General features: G+C 42.7%; 1 protein-coding gene across 1 annotated transcript in view; it reads left to right on the top strand.

Moving 5' to 3' along the window:
* nbeal2 (neurobeachin-like 2) overlaps positions 1–18,200 on the top strand; it is a gene marked incomplete in the record, with an annotated part of 127,642 nt that overhangs the window by 10,358 nt on the left and 99,084 nt on the right. The window contains 2 exon segments of the mRNA XM_031811792.1: positions 16,485–16,573; positions 18,086–18,200. The exon segment at positions 18,086–18,200 is cut by the window's right edge and continues 443 nt beyond it. Coding sequence (XP_031667652.1) covers positions 16,485–16,573; positions 18,086–18,200 — 204 coding nt within the window.

The raw sequence follows: 18,200 nt of genomic DNA on the forward strand, positions 1-18,200 counted from the left end.
TAGTCAGTATTCACCCATGCAGGATATTACCCAGATGAATGTAGTCAGTATTCACCCATGTAGGATATTACCCAGATGAATGTAGTCAGTATTCACCCATGTAGGATATTACCCAGATGGATGTAGTCAGTATTCACCCATGCAGGATATTACCCAGATGAATGTAGTCAGTATTCACCCATGTAGGATATTACCCAGATGAATGTAGTCAGTATTCACCCATGTAGGATATTACCCAGATGAATGTAGTCAGTATTCACCCATGTAGGATATTACCCAGATGAAAGTAGTCAGTATTCACCCATGTAGGATATTACCCAGATGAAAGTAGTCAGTATTCACCCATGTAGGATATTACCCAGATGAATGTAGTCAGTATTCACCCATGCAGGATATTACCCAGATTAATGTAGTCAGTATTCACCCATGTAGGATATTACCCAGATGAATGTAGTCAGTATTCACCCATGTAGGATATTACCCAGATGGATGTAGTCAGTATTCACCCATGTAGGATATTACCCAGATGGATGTAGTCAGTATTCACCCATGTAGGATATTACCCAGATGGATGTAGTCAGTATTCACCCATGTAGGATATTACCCAGATGAATGTAGTCAGTATTCACCCATGTAGGATATTACCCAGATGGATGTAGTCAGTATTCACCCATGTAGGATATTACCCAGATGGATGTAGTCAGTATTCACCCATGTAGGATATTACCCAGATGGATGTAGTCAGTATTCACCCATGTAGGATATTACCCAGATGGATGTAGTCAGTATTCACCCATGCAAGATGTTTTGACTGTAGTTTTAAGTGTGAATCCCAGTGCTGTTTCAGTCTGTTAGTGTTTGTTGATATTATGTCCCTGGTGTACAGTACAGGACCATGTCCATCTGAGGATCTGGGTGATAGGAGCATGGCCAGACATGATGTGCCTCCCCAGATCTACAGTATGTTCAGATATCAACATGTGGTTATTGTCACCTTTCCTGTGTGCCCTGGTTAAGCAGGACGATTCCCAGATCTACAGTATGTTCAAAAGAAGGCTATTATCAGCTGGTCAGATATTTTAGTCTCCACAGCATCTCAGACACGTTGTGTTATCGTTGAATTGAGTTGGATGATGTAGATGTTCTTACTTAATGTGTTTATCTTTGTTATCCTTAGTCAACTCGGGGCTCATCTGTAGAAGAGACTTTGGTCTCAGTATGACTCCCTGATGTTAAAATAAAGGTGAAATCCATCAATACAACAAACAGCAGCTGCAGTTAGAGTACCTCAGAAAGGCCCTGAACTAAATCTGTTCACGTCTCCACTGGAGCAGCTATTGCTCTGTTTCTTACCGCGTGTTGTTGGAAGACCAAAGTAGTATGAAGATTGGGACACACGTGAAGTTTGATGATAATCCTCAATGGATTATGGACACGTGGTTTTGTTTAGGAATTTTTGTTTGACATTTTTGGCGATGTGAACCCAACCAGACCAGATAACAAACACAATGTAACAAAATAAATCTAACTCTGATTGAAACTGTAGCTGAAAACTGTGAAAACGCCCTAATTCCATTACTAGTACGACTCCAAAGCTTTTTTACAGGAATGAGGTTGTGTAGAAAGCCTGGTCTTTTGTCATCTCATCACTAAGTTGATGAGGCCGTGTGTCTCAACCTGAACACACAGGAATGAGGTTGTGTAGAAAGCCTGGTCTTTTGTCATCTCATCACTAAGTTGATGAGGCCGTGTGTCTCACCCTGAACACACAGGAATAAGTGTTGTAAGTCCCAGGCTTCCTACTGTTGTCATATCATCACTAAGTTGATGAGGCCGTGTGTCTCACCCTGAACACACAGGAATAAGTGTTGTAAGTCCCAGGCTTCCTACTGTTGTCATATCATCACTAAGTTGATGAGGCCGTGTGTCTCACCCTGAACACACAGGAATGAGTGTTGTAAGTCCCAGGCTTCCTACTGTTGTCATATCATCACTAAGTTGATGAGGCCGTGTGTCTCAACCTGAACACACAGGAATGAGTGTTGTAAGTCCCAGGCTTCCTACTGTTGTCATATCATCACTAAGTTGATGAGGCCGTGTGTCTCAACCTGAACACACAGGAATGAGTGTTGGAAGTCCCAGGCGTCCTACTGTTGTCATATCATCACTAAGTTGATGAGGCCGTGTGTCTCACCCTGAACACACAGGAATAAGTGTTGTAAGTCCCAGGCTTCCTACTGTTGTCATATCATCACTAAGTTGATGAGGCCGTGTGTCTCACCCTGAACACACAGGAATGAGTGTTGTAAGTCCCAGGCTTCCTACTGTTGTCATATCATCACTAAGTTGATGAGGCCGTGTGTCTCAACCTGAACACACAGGAATGAGTGTTGGAAGTCCCAGGCTTCCTACTGTTGTCATATCATCACTAAGTTGATGAGGCCGTGTGTCTCAACCTGAACACACAGGAATGAGTGTTGGAAGTCCCAGGCGTCCTACTGTTGTCATATCATCACTAAGTTGATGAGGCCGTGTGTCTCAACCTGAACACACAGGAATGAGTGTTGTAAGTCCCAGGCTTCCTACTGTTGTCATATCATCACTAAGTTGATGAGGCCGTGTGTCTCAACCTGAACACACAGGAATGAGTGTTGGAAGTCCCAGGCGTCCTACTGTTGTCATCTCATCACTAAGTTGATGAGGCCGTGTGTCTCAACCTGAACACACAGGAATAAGTGTTGTAAGTCCCAGGCGTCCTACTGTTGTCATATCATCACTAAGTTGATGAGGCCGTGTGTCTCACCCTGAACACACAGGAATAAGTGTTGTAAGTCCCAGGCTTCCTACTGTTGTCATATCATCACTAAGTTGATGAGGCAGTGTGTCTCAACCTGAACACACAGGAATGAGTGTTGTAAGTCCCAGGCTTCCTACTGTTGTCATATCATCACTAAGTTGATGAGGCCGTGTGTCTCAACCTGAACACACAGGAATGAGTGTTGTAAGTCCCAGGCTTCCTACTGTTGTCATATCATCACTAAGTTGATGAGGCCGTGTGTCTCAACCTGAACACACAGGAATGAGTGTTGTAAGTCCCAGGCTTCCTACTGTTGTCATATCATCACTAAGTTGATGAGGCCGTGTGTCTCAACCTGAACACACAGGAATGAGTGTTGGAAGTCCCAGGCTTCCTACTGTTGTGGCCCAGTCCAGAGGCTGTAACACTTTGTTTTGATTGCAGCTTTGCCGTGAAAAGAGCAACACCTTCATCACTTCCTTTAAGTCAGTTAACGCCCAGAGAACACAGAAAAGGACATTGGTTTTTATCGAGGGTTTCCTCATAGCGAGGTGAAGACTTTAATGCTGGGAATTGAGACACAGACAATAGTAAAAGCCCTTTATGTTTTGTCTAAGTAGAGTCATTTATTCTAGAGATTGAGAGATTTTTAAAACCAGCATGATGAAATCCCAATGAGGTCAACATAAAGCTTCCAACAACCTGATGAATGAGACAACTAATGTGGCTGAGTGGGTGTAGAGATAATGTCTGAATAAGACTGAAAACACAGAGACGTTGTGTTAAGTTATAAAGGAGCTACTCCCTCTGTAAGTACTCTGTAATTGCATCATAATGTGAGTCAGCCCGTCTCTACTACCATTAGTCTGACTAGTCAGCTGTGGATTTGTGGGAGGCCGTCCGTCTTATTACTGGACGCCCACAAGACTAGATACTGAACAGCTTGATTGTCGGTAAGGCATATGTAGCCTAAGTGCCAGTCTGTTGGTGCTATTATTATGCCAATGAGTGACAAGGAGTTTTCATGATACAGTGGTTCCTCATTATGCATTTGGGTCACTAGGTTTTTATATGACCAAGTGGTTCCAATGACACATTTTGATGCGAGCCACCTTTGCCTTGTGGCATTCTTCAACGAAGATGGCTGACAAAACATTACGGTCGAACCAGATGTAAGTTGTTATGACGTCATAATGAGTCAAGCTAAAAATGTCGCTGGACCAGACAGGACTTACTTGCTACTCAATGTAATAAAGTAATGACTTGTCAAATAAGTTACCTTACACGTTATGTTGGCTGACAATTAGTTAGCTACGCTCTCCTTACGAACCACATATCATTACAGCAGTATGTACCGGTATGTTAGCTACGCTGTCCTTACGAACCACATAGCATATCATTACAGCAGTATGTACCGGTATGTTAGCTACGCTGTCCTTACGAACCACATAGCATATCATTACAGCAGTATGCACCGGTATGTTAGCTACGCTATCCTTACGAACCACATAGCACATCATTACAGCAGTATGTACCGGTATGTTAGCTACGCTATCCTTACGAACCACATACCAGTACATACTGCTGTAATGATATGCTATGTTAGCTACGCTATCCTTACGAACCACATAGCATATCATTACAGCAGTATGCACCGGTATGTTAGCTACGCTATCCTTACGAACCACATAGCATATCATTACAGCAGTATGCACCGGTATGTTAGCTACGCTATCCTTACGAACCACATAGCATATCATTACAGCAGTATGTACCGGTATGTTAGCTACGCTATCCTTACGAATCACATAGCACATCATTACAGCAGTATGTACCGGTATGTTAGCTACGCTATCCTTACGAACCACATAGCATATCATTACAGCAGTATGTACCGGTATGTTAGCTACGCTATCCTTACGAACCACATAGCATATCATTACAGCAGTATGCACCGGTATGTTAGCTGGCTACCTAACGTTAGTAGTTATACATCAAACTTGCCAGTATATTAACTATAGGCTAACTAACTACTGGAGTGATGCTTAGAATTCCATTACAAAAGGTATCCCTTTTTATTTTACCACTACAATCTGTTCGGACGAAACTGGAAAAAAACTACTTGTGTAGAAAGTAAACATCCGCACCTCGATGGTGTCAACTGTGCTTATGTCTGCGTAATGAAAAAGTAGGGAAAAAATTAAAACTTGACTATTTCTGGTCTAGCGATCGATGACAATCGCTGCCCAGACTTACATAATTACAAAGAGGAGATTCTCCTAATTTAAAATGGTGCCCGTGTAACAGTTGATTCCGTCCCTTTCCTCACCCCTACCTGGGCTCGAACCTGGGACCCTCTGCATACATAGACAACAGCCCCGCTCGAAGCATCGTTACCCATCGCTCCACAAAAGCCGCCGCCCTTGCAGAGCAACTACTTCCAGGTCTCAGAGTGAGTGACGTCACCGATTGAAACGCTATTAGCGCGCACCCTGCTATCTACCTCGCCATTTCACACCGGTTACACCTGACTTGAAAAAAAAAAACGAAATATACACATTGCCAGATATTCTGCAAAATAGACGGACATGCCTATATTTCCCCCATAGGAAACAATGGGAAGTCTGCAGAGTTCCAATATTATTATTATTTTTTGTTGTTTACGTTTTGTTTACATTTTAACACCATAATATTAATCAAGCTAATTAAGCCAAATTTCTTAAAATCAATCTCATATACTATGTTATTACAAAACAGGTTTTAAATTCTCTGGAAATGCCAATACGGAATACTATCAAATGCTTCTTAAAGATGCCCCCTGGTGGTCAAACTAGCAATAACTTGCAGTAACAGAAGAAATGGCTGGGAATTAAATGACGTGCCACAGAATGCTGCAACAGCACGCAGGGTGTGCCGCAGTATGACAACTTTAAAAGGAAGAACCACTGTAGCACAAACAGACTGGCACTCGGGCCCCATCTGCTGTACCCACACTGGATGCCCACTAGCTACAAAACAGCTAGAATGTAACCCCGCTAGATACAGAACAGCTAGAATATAACCCCGCTAGCTACAGAACAGCCAGAATATAACCCCGCTAGCTACAGAACAGCTAGAATATAACCCTGCTAGCTACAGAACAGCCAGAATATAACCCCTCTAGCTACAGAACAGCCAGAATAACCCCTCTAGCTACAGAACAGCCAGAATATAACCCCGCTAGATACAGAACAGCTAGAATGTAACCCCGATAGATGCAGAACAGCCAGAATATAACCCCTCTAGCTACAGAACAGCCAGAATAACCCCTCTAGCTACAGAACAGCCAGAATATAACCCCGCTAGATACAGAACAGCTAGAATGTAACCCCGATAGATGCAGAACAGCCAGAATATAACCCCGCTAGATACAGAACAGCTAGAATATAAGCCCGCTAGATGCAGAACAGCTAGAATATAACCCCCGCTAGATACAGAACAGTTTAAATACAGTGTATTTAGACCCCTTGACTTCGCAAATTCAACAATGAGTGGTTTGGAAGGACTCCGTGACAGTGGCTAACTGAAATCCATTGCAAAGCAATCACTCGCCTGCTATTCAGCGGAGTCGCTGTGTTGTCCCAAATCTGGGATTAAATGATAAACATTCAACATTGGCCATGCTGTCAATGAAGCATGATTTGTGCCGCGTTCAAAACAACTGTTAACTCGGAGCTGCAAAAATCTTGACTTCCGTGAGTTCAAGACAACTGGGAAGTAGGAAATAAACATTTTGAACGGTCATCCAACGCAGCATTGTAAATCTGACCTCTTTCTAGAGCTACGACCTGAAGATCAATGACGTCATGAGTCGACAATGTTTTTTTCCCCGAGTTCCCAGTTGTTTTGAAAGCACCATAAATCCAGAGAATGCCCGACTTTGACAAAATTTGCCCACGAAGGACTGCCGCGCCACCCTTCTGTTCAAGTGAGCACAGCACAACAAGGTGAGTCCAAAAATGTCTTGTATGCTGCTGCATAAATGATGTAATATGCCAGGGAGATATGTATACAGTAGCTAAGAAAGTAATACTAAGTGTATGTTATGTAGTAAGAAGTTAGTAGCCCAGAATTTGGTATATTTACCCCTCTTAATTTAGCCTACTGTTCTCACTTGGTGGCGCACATATAGCCTATAACCTGTTTTTGAGAAATGTAATCAAAATATTGTAAGAGCTTTCATTTTCTGCTTATATGCCCCCTTTATTTATCCTACGGTTCTGACTTGGTGTACAGAGAGAACACTAAGAACGGCCCATGTTCTGAATTCTGTTTCTGTACATTTCAAAAGGGCTAAACAAATAGTTATACTGAATACGTCTGTCCTAGCTCGCTCATTGTCTTAATCAAAATTACAGATGACCTCTTATCCGCTTGTCATCCCCATATGCCATAGTTTGTACATCTCAGTTGTCAGTAGAAACCATATTTGTTTAAACAAGTCATCCATATCAGCTATGTTTTTTTAAAGGGCAGTAAAATTAGGCTGAATTAACTGTTTCGCTGCCAGATGAAGCTCTGCTAATAACCAGGTGTAGCAGTGGTAAGGATTCACTCCATGGTGTTGAAAAGAAAGCTCTGCTGTTGGGACAGCTTTATGGAGGCCCTAACAGTTTGTGGGCACAGTTTGTCACCGTTATAGTGCAATTCATGTATTGTTTAGTGTTGTGTTGTGTAGTGGCTTTGCTGGCATGCATCCCACTTTTTTTTTTACCCCACCAAGATGTACATGCTGAAATCATCACTGCTGCTTTGTATGCGTTAGCCTATCTATTGTATTAAAATGAAAATGTTCACATTATTCAAACAGAATTCACAGCTTCAACTTCAGTAGCCTACCTCTCCTGTCGTAGTCGGGCGTGGGAGTTCAAGTGGGCCTAGTATGTGTGGCGTCATTAAAATAGAGTAGGCTGGCTACATGGGCGGAAGAATCACGTGCCAGTTAACTTAACAGTAGCGGTGCGTGTGTCAAATGACCTGGGAAGCAAAGTGAAGCCATATTACAACCTACACTGTAATTGTAACCTACAATTCAACCACACCTTTGTTTTAATCACAAAACCGGATAGCAACCTCTGTCCAGTGAAGTCCACGACACATGTTTATTTTATTTATTTAACCTTTTAGTAAGACAGTTACATGACCTCCAGCTTGCTTAAGCAAGTTAATGTTTCTGACATTTCCGGACCACTAAACAACTATTGATTTAGAACCACAGACAGTTACCGCAAATCAAAGAAAACAGGAGCTGCCTCCTCTATTTCTGCACTAGTCAACTTCAACATTCCAACATCAAATCACCTCTGCTTAGTCTAAAACAGTGACAACTAAAAGATAACAAAAACTATTTAGTCCAATCAACATCACCTAAATATGATGTGTCTATCCATACTTCTGATGTATGTTTGTGCGTTGTGCAAGTAGAAAAACCTGTTTACTCACCCAACATGTAGAGAAAGGCCAATGCCATCCTCCTCTCTCATGTTGACAAAACGGTCTCCCACTCAGTCATACAGTACACGCTTGTATTTGGTTGTTGTTCTAGTCTACCTAAATAAAATGCTTGCTCTCTAGCCTAACTTCCATTCATGGGTAACGTTAATTAGTTAACATTAGCCTTCTACATCTAGCTACATATTGAACTTCCATCCTCTCAGGCCAGGGGCACAACAATGTATGAATTAATGGTTGGATCAGAATCACCGCTACAATCATTGGCCAGTACGGAGAATTAAGTCCAAATCCCTATCTCCATCCATGGCTAATTTAGGAAAGGAACGATTGTATCTATCTAGCTAGCCAACAGAGAACAACAACGACGAGATGCAACAATTCAAGTCGTTTCTGTTAAAGACTTATGCTCTCAAAGCCATTTGATAGGACCAATCAAATATGATCTCCCTCGGTTTAGCTCAACACTGATTGGCTAATTTGTATACTTTTTTTTGTCAAGGATGGCCTAATGCTCGCTGGCTTCCCTTTCATTCAACGCTACTGGCGGCAAGAATGTCCCGCTCGTTTGGACTAGACATAGAGAGACAGAGGGTTGCTGCTTTTCCTGTGAGATACATTCATTCAGCCTCTTGCGAATTGAAGGAAAATTATGAAACACAAAGAGACGAGAAAAAACAAATGTTTATATTTTTTGGGGGGGGCCTGGTTTCCCTTGTCGTTCATGAATAGACTTCACTCTAACTTAAATATGAAATTAACTTTAAATATTGTAATGAAACACCAGGGAGCAGGTCTCGAACCCTCGACCTTCGAGCCCGAGGTCCGGCGCGCTATCGACTGTGCTGCAAAAGCTTACTCGTGCGGCAGAGTCGATTTCCGCGCTTATAAACCCAGGGTCGTTACACTACTCCCTCCTTTCAAATAGTGCGTCCTCGAGACTCTACGTCTTACAGGAACGCGTTCACCAGCCAAACACTGTCGTGGGTGCAAGGTCCGATCACTTCTGACACCAATGTAATGAAACAGCAGGGAGCAGGTCTCGAACTCTCGACCTTCGAGCCCCGGCGCGCTATCGACTGTGCCGCAAAAGTATGCCCGTGCGGCAGTGTCGATTTCCGCGCTTATAAACTCAGGGTCGTTACAATATGATTAGAATAGTTTACTACAGTGTCTGTAAATAAATATTTTTAATGGAAAGAAATGGAGGGCGCTCAACCAACGTGAGTCGAGCTGCAATCAAAAAAATCGAATCATCAGGAAAAGGAAAAGGTCAATCACACCGACAGCGTCATTGTGCCAAATGTTTACGCAGCATCATCTGGATATGTGTGCAACAAAAATTCAACATTCACCTTTCTGCTACTATTTCTGTCAAGCCGTCTACGCATACAGTTTGACTCATATGTTTGATTAGGCTTTTGCCTAGAAATATATATTGGTCACCCATAGTCTATTTCTCAGTTTGAAACTCCCAGAGGGTAGGCTATAAAAAATAACTCAAGAGAAAGGGTAAGTCTCTCCAACTCTGCTGACTTCAAACTACATCTACCATATTGGCTGATGTAGCCCAGTATTAAATATAGATAGCCTAATATAATGGACTACGTGAGAATCTCTGGTAATTCTACCTATTTCTTAAGTAATTTGCGCATTTGATATTGTCTATAGGGCGCAAAATTGCTGGGACCATGGCTGGCAAGAGAGCTATGTCATATACGCCTAAAATAATTTAGCGGGACTGCGGTTGGGTTTGGGACCAGTTCTTGCGGTAACTAGTGGGAGTCGCACAGAACACCTGCGGGCGTGGTGCAGAATGAAAATCTGCGCATGGGAGCAGGATGAAGAAATCAGTCCAGTGCAGACCTCTACTGTGGATAACTGACAATGATGGGATTATTTCAAGGTCATTCTATTTTCATGTCACTGAGACAGACAGATGGTCAGGCTATGAGGTGGCTTTTGAAATGAATAAAGGACACGTGTTTATGGAAAGCCATAATGGTTAAACTTGGATCACAGATGAAGACGTGAGGACATATTATATTTGTACTGAGACTTTTACTTGTGCCTTACTGTGCAGAGCAGGTACACATCGGTCAAGTACCTTGTAATGACTGTCATACTGAAGCTATAGTCAGCTTTCCAGTGAACAGATCTAACACTTCCCAATACAAAAGTCATTCAGAAACACAGTTCTTCTTCAGAAAAATAAACCTATTATCACCTAGTCAGATATTTTGGGTTCCACAACAACTCATCGAACTGTTCAAACATTTTGTACACAACCAACTGTGTTCCCACACACGTCAGTCATTCTGAGTCATTCTGAGAAGTAGAAGGCTGAGTATATGCAGTGCTAGATAGTTGGAGGATGCTGTTGGGTCGAGCCCTTACCGACATCCCCATCTGCTTCACAAATAGCTCCAGTAACTAAAGAGGAAGAGGCCTACTATGAAGAGGCTGAGTTTGAGCGTCATGTGGAGGAAATGTGTTTCGGTTATAGTGACTTGACATTTCCTGGTTGCTTGACAGAAGGAGAGAGAGACGGAGCGAGTAAGCGACAGACGGACAGACAGACACTAGTGCTGATTAGGAGAGCGGGCTGGAGACAGACAGACACTAGTGCTGATTAGGAGCGATGTGCTACTTACTACTCTGAAGAGCTGAAGCACCCTGTGGGCCTGGTCTGGACCTACTGTTCTGACTCTGGACTCCCTGATAACCTAGGACCCAGGAGGGCTCACTGAGACTGGGTTCCTCTGAACCCCTTCTCCCTGCCCTCCCAGACACATGCAATGAGACATGGACTGGCCCACAAATGACAGTCAACTGGTAGGCTAATATTATAATTTCATTCTAGATTGATTACAGAAAACGTGAAGATATAAGATGTTCATCCACTCACATTGATGCACTGCATCTTACTGTATGTTGGATTTCACATCTGTTGCCTCTGCTGATTTCAAAAGACGTTTGCTGAAGTTACACATGTGCCAGTAGATCTTTAAACAGAGGGTTTCTGAAGTATGTTTTGGATTGTGCCTTGCAGCCATATTGGTGCTGCTGCCAGCTGTTGACAATGTAACTAACTTCCTCTATAGGGGCCTGTGGGCGTCTTTCAGGCTGCAAACATCAACGAGGCATGGTTCATTACTAAACTAGCAGCAGTAGAAGTAGGCGTCTCATAGGGAAGTGCCTGACTAATTGTCAGGTCATGTGGTGTCACCTGATGTTGTTTGGGTGTAATGAGTCAGGTTGGCCCTTGTGGGAACTGTAGTCCCTCACTCCACACACCGCCTGATGTGTGGAAGAAAATAACCCTCGTCGTTCTCACGTGAAGAAGGCTTTGCGTCTCTCTAACGTCGGGCTCTGTGTGAAGTCAGGGGAAGGTCTTCACTTCAACACCATGCTCTTTCTTTTCTCCCTAGTAGAAAGCTGAGCTGATGTAGCATGTCTCTGTGTGACTGTAATGGAGCTATCAAACTAGGTTTAAAGTGTCTCTGTCACAGTGCACCATCACTAGATGTTCTTAGATGATTTGAACGTGAGACGTCAGTTGCACATCAATGAATGTTACCACTGACCTCTATCTCTACGACTGATAACATATGTTCCGAAGATAGATTGATATGTTGATAGGGTGAGGGAGGCTTATACTGAGCCACACTGCAATAGTAGATAGTACTCAGTCTGTGATGCTCTAGTTGTTTAGTGACATCATTAGTAGATAGTACTCAGTCTCTCTGTGATGCTCTAGTTGTTTAGTGACATCATTAGTAGATGGTACTCAGTCTGTGGTGCTCTAGTTGTTTAGTGACATCATTAGTAGATAGTACTCAGTCTGTGGTGCTCTAGTTGTTTAGTGACATCATTAGTAGATAGTACTCAGTCTCTCTGTGGTGCTCTAGTTGTTTAGTGACATCATTAGTAGATAGTACTCAGTCTCTCTGTGGTGCTCTAGTTGTTTAGTGACATCATTAGTAGATGGTACTCAGTCTGTGGTGCTCTAGTTGTTTAGTGACATCATTAGTAGATAGTACTCAGTCTCTCTGTGGTGCTCTAGTTGTTTAGTGACATCATTAGTAGATGGTACTCAGTCTCTCTGTGATGCTCTAGTTGTTTAGTGACATCATTAGTAGATGGTACTCAGTCTCTCTGTGATGCTCTAGTTGTTTAGTGACATCATTAGTAGATGGTACTCAGTCTGTGATGCTCTAGTTGTTTAGTGACATCATTAGTAGATAGTACTCAGTCTGTGATGCTCTAGTTGTTTAGTGACATCAATAGTAGATGGTACTCAGTCTGTGATGCTCTAGTTGTTTAGTGACATCATTAGTAGATAGTACTCAGTCTGTGATGCTCTAGTTGTTTAGTGACATCATTAGTAGATAGTACTCAGTCTGTGATGCTCTAGTTGTTTAGTGACATCATTAGTAGATGGTACTCAGTCTGTGATGCTCTAGTTGTTTAGTGACATCATTAGTAGATAGTACTCAGTCTGTGATGCTCTAGTTGTTTAGTGACATCATTAGTAGATGGTACTCAGTCTGTGATGCTCTAGTTGTTTAGTGACATCATTAGTAGATGGTACTCAGTCTGTGATGCTCTAGTTGTTTAGTGACATCATTAGTAGATAGTACTCAGTCTCTCTGTGGTGCTCTAGTTGTTTAGTGACATCATTAGTAGATGGTACTCAGTCTCTCTGTGATGCTCTAGTTGTTTAGTGACATCATTAGTAGATGGTACTCAGTCTCTCTGTGATGCTCTAGTTGTTTAGTGACATCATTAGTAGATGGTACTCAGTCTGTGATGCTCTAGTTGTTTAGTGACATCATTAGTAGATAGTACTCAGTCTGTGATGCTCTAGTTGTTTAGTGACATCAATAGTAGATGGTACTCAGTCTGTGATGCTCTAGTTGTTTAGTGACATCATTAGTAGATAGTACTCAGTCTGTGATGCTCTAGTTGTTTAGTGACATCATTAGTAGATAGTACTCAGTCTGTGATGCTCTAGTTGTTTAGTGACATCATTAGTAGATGGTACTCAGTCTGTGATGCTCTAGTTGTTTAGTGACATCATTAGTAGATAGTACTCAGTCTGTGATGCTCTAGTTGTTTAGTGACATCATTAGTAGATAGTACTCAGTCTGTGATGCTCTAGTTGTTTAGTGACATCATTAGTAGATGGTACTCAGTCTGTGATGCTCTAGTTGTTTAGTGACATCATTAGTAGATAGTACTCAGTCTCTCTGTGGTGCTCTAGTTGTTTAGTGACATCATTAGTAGATGGTACTCAGTCTCTCTGTGATGCTCTAGTTGTTTAGTGACATCATTAGTAGATGGTACTCAGTCTCTCTGTGATGCTCTAGTTGTTTAGTGACATCATTAGTAGATGGTACTCAGTCTGTGATGCTCTAGTTGTTTAGTGACATCAATAGTAGATGGTACTCAGTCTGTGATGCTCTAGTTGTTTAGTGACATCATTAGTAGATGGTACTCAGTCTCTCTGTGATGCTCTAGTTGTTTAGTGACATCATTAGTAGATGGTACTCAGTCTCTCTGTGATGCTCTAGTTGTTTAGTGACATCATTAGTAGATGGTACTCAGTCTCTCTGTGATGCTCTAGTTGTTTAGTGACATCATTAGTAGATGGTACTCAGTCTGTGATGCTCTAGTTGTTTAGTGACATCAATAGTAGATGGTACTCAGTCTCTCTGTGATGCTCTAGTTGTTTAGTGACATCATTAGTAGATGGTACTCAGTCTCTCTGTGATGCTCTAGTTGTTTAGTGACATCATTAGTAGATGGTACTCAGTCTGTGATGCTCTAGTTGTTTAGTGACATCATTAGTAGATGGTACTCAGTCTCTCTGTGATGCTCTAGTTGTTTAGTGACATCATTAGTAGATGGTACTCAGTCTGTGATGCTCTAGTTGTTTAGTGACATCATTAGTAGATGGTACTCAGTCTGTGATGCTCTAGTTGTTTAGTGACATCATTAGTAGATGGTACTCAGTCTCTCTGTGATGCTCTAGTTGTTTAGTGACATCATTAGTAGATGGTACTCAGTCTGTGATGCTCTAGTTGTTTAGTGACATCATTAGTAGATGGTACTCAGTCTCTCTGTGATGCTCTAGTTGTTTAGTGACATCATTAGTAGATGGTACTCAGTCTCTCTGTGGTGCTCTAGTTGTTTAGTGACATCATTAGTAGATAGTACTCCGTCTCTCTGTGGTGCTCTAGTTGTTTAGTGACTTCAATAGTCGATAGTACTCAGTCTCTGTGGTGCTCTAGTTATTTAGTGACATCAATAGTAGATAGTACTCAGTCTCTCTGTGGTGCTAGTGTTGTTTAGTGACATCAATAGTAGATAGTACTCAGTCTCTCTGTGATGCTCTAGCAGGATATGATGAGGCAGATAAGAGCTGCGATATTGACAGAACCTACAGTAGAACTCTGTATACATGTCCCTGTGTTATAGAACCTACAGTAGAACTCTGTATACATGTCCCTGTGTTATAGAACCTACAGTAGAACTCTGTATACATGTCCCTGTGTTATAGAACCTACAGTAGAACTCTGTATACATGTCCCTGTGTTATAGAACCTACAGTAGAACTCTGTATACATGTCCCTGTGTTACAGAACCTACAGTAGAACTCTGTATACATGTCCCTGTGTTATAGAACCTACAGTAGAACTCTGTATACATGTCCCTGTACTATAGAACCTACAGTAGAACTCTGTATACATGTCCCTGTGTTATAGAACCTACAGTAGAACTCTGTATACATGTCCCTGTATTATAGAACCTACAGTAGAACTCTGTATACATGTCCCTGTGTTATAGAACCTACAGTAGAACTCTGTATACATGTCCCTGTGTTATAGAACCTACAGTAGAACTCTGTATAAATGTCCCTGTGTTATAGAACCTACAGTAGAACTCTGTATACATGTCCCTGTGTTATAGAACCTACAGTAGAACTCTGTATACATGTCCCTGTGTTATAGAACCTACAGTAGAACTCTGTATACATGTCCCTGTGTTATAGAACCTACAGTAGAACTCTGTATACATGTCCCTGTGTTATAGAACCTACAGTAGAACTCTGTATACATGTCCCTGTGTTATAGAACCTACAGTAGAACTCTGTATACATGTCCCTGTGTTATAGAACCTACAGTAGAACTCTGTATACATGTCCCTGTGTTATAGAACCTACAGTAGAACTCTGTATACATGTCCCTGTGTTATAGAACCTACAGTAGAACTCTGTATACATGTCCCTGTGTTATAGAACCTACAGTAGAACTCTGTATACATGTCCCTGTGTTATAGAACCTACAGTAGAACTCTGTATACATGTCCCTGTGTTATAGAACCTACAGTAGAACTCTGTATACATGTCCCTGTGTTATAGAACCTACAGTAGAACTCTGTATACATGTCCCTGTGTTATAGAACCTACAGTAGAACTCTGTATACATGTCCCTGTGTTATAGAACCTACAGTAGAACTCTGTATAAATGTCCCTGTGTTATAGTTGAAGGCCTGTCACCCTGTCCCTTTCCATTTAAAGCACAGTATTTAATGGAGTTAAGGATGGATAAGTTGATTGATGATGAAAGGAAGCCACATTCTTTGTGCATAAATAATGTACATGACTTGACCAATGTTTTGTTTATTTGGCCTATAAATAAATGCGTAGCTTGTTCCTTTCGTGGTCGTGTTTTTCAGCCAGAGGCCTACTATTTAGAAAAAAGGCTTGAATGCATTATCTCATATGCTCCTGAATATGCCATCACTTTCGTAAGGTTGCTGTAACTTCCTGTTGCAAAAACAAGAGACGTCAGCGCCCTCAGGTTGTTGTTTAGAGTCTGAGTGTAACACACTGCATAAGGACAACCTGTTCGCACGGTGATCAGAAAACATCAACCACAGGGTACAGTCCTTTAAACAGAATGTTAACGTGTACTGGTCCATGTGCACTGTGCTTTTCCCATGTTGTGTTTACTAGTTCTGCACGTGTGACTTCAGAATCAGAAAATGTTATTGCCATGCAACAAATGTTGCCAGGGATTTCCCTTGGTGTTGTACCGAGAAGCATCAATCACATCAACCCAGATCAGACTGGTGCCAGTATGACTGGAGACTCATCCTCTGTCTCTCTTCCCCTCCTCTCCTCCTGCAGAAAGATGAGGGCTGCCTGCAGCAGTGGCTGGAGGCTTTTGTGGCTTCCTTTGAGAAGCTTGTTGATGTGCAGTCACTGGAGCCTCGCAGGTGAGTTGACTGATTGGCTCAAATGTATTCCCTTCGTCCCAAATTGCAATCTATTCCCTGTACTACTTTTGACCAGATCCTAGATCTGTAACAAGGGGAATCCTCAGGGCACTGGTCACAGGGTGTGTGACCAGCTGGCTGATACCTTGTCATCTAAAAGGCTTAAAAGTGGATCTGAGCAATGAGACAGTTGGAAAAGTAGTTCATTTTAAATAAACTGCAGACTTGGAAAGTAAATTCACATGTCTGGGGACTAAAACAAACACAGTCTCTTCCACACAGTCAGGAAATGCCTTCAGGGAAACACAGGCCCTGATGACACATCACAGGACCACGTGCCAATTAGCCACACCCACCAATTAGCCACACCCACTAATTAGGCAACATAATGAGCCATGCTAAAACAACAGGACATGTTAGGAGATGATAGAAAGTGCAGGTTGAGCTGAAATAGAAAATAAATAACATTACTTCACAGTAATCTACACTTTAAAAATGTCAACAAAATATACATTTTGTCCATAGTGAAGGGCTCTCTTTCACAGATGTGATAACCTCCTTGACATTTTGAAAGTAACATTGAAAGTCACATTGTTGTATGCACATCACATTATAGGAGCATTATTAGTGTGCAGGCAGGTTCTTTCTTTAATTAATCAATATGTTACCAAATCCCTGCTGAGGGAGGCATACTGTAGGCTACAGGTGGTTTGTGTCAGATGAGTTGGATGAACTCTGACCTTATTACCAATCCAGAGGTGTAATTTTGACATGTTTATAGTAAAGTAGTAAAACAGCACCATCCTCTCTCTCATCTCTTCTTCTTCCTCTCGCCTTCCTCTTCCCCACTCCGCTCCTCTCCACCACCTGTTCTCCCCGACCCATTCTCCTCTTCCTGCTCCCCTTTCTCTTTCCTCTCCCCTCTCTCTCCCCTTTCTCTTTCCTCTCCCCTTCCCGCTCCCCTCCCTCTTTTCTCTCCCCTCTCTCTCCCCTCTCCCCTTTCTCTCCCCTCTCCCCCTCCCGCTCCCCTCCCTCTTTTCTCTCCCCTTTCTCTCCCCTCTCCCCTTCCCGCTCCCCTCCCTCTTTCCTCTCCCCTTCCCGCTCCCCTCCCTCTTTCCTCTCCCCTTCCCGCTACCCTCACTCTTTCCTCTCCCCTTCCCGCTCCTCTCCCTCTTTTCTCTCCCCTCTCCCCTTTCTCTCCCCTCTCCCCTTTCTCTCCCCTCTCCCCTTCCCGCTCCTCTCCCTCTTTTCTCTCCCCTCTTTTCTCTCCCCTTTCTCTCCCCTCTCCCCTTCCCGCTCCCCTCCCTATTTCCTCTTCCCTCTCTCTCCCTCTTTCCTCTCCTCCCCTTCCTCTCCCTTTCCCTCTCTCTCCCTCTTCCCTTCTCCCCTTCCTCTTCCCTCTCCTCTCCTCCCCTTCCTCTCCCTTTCCCTCTCTCGCCCTCTTCCCTCTCATCTTCCTCCTCTTCCCTCTTCTCCCCTTCCTCTTCCCCTCCCTCTTTCCTACATTCTCAGGCTGGAGAACTATATTACGGAGGTTCCCCTCATACCCAGGGACATACTGGTGTTCTTCAGTGACCAGCTATCACACAGTGCCATTCACCTCTCTGGGGGCGACAGTAACAACAGC

This window comes from Oncorhynchus kisutch, unplaced genomic scaffold, assembly GCF_002021735.2.
Source record: "Oncorhynchus kisutch isolate 150728-3 unplaced genomic scaffold, Okis_V2 Okis02a-Okis13b_hom, whole genome shotgun sequence".
Taxonomy (NCBI): domain Eukaryota; kingdom Metazoa; phylum Chordata; class Actinopteri; order Salmoniformes; family Salmonidae; genus Oncorhynchus; species Oncorhynchus kisutch.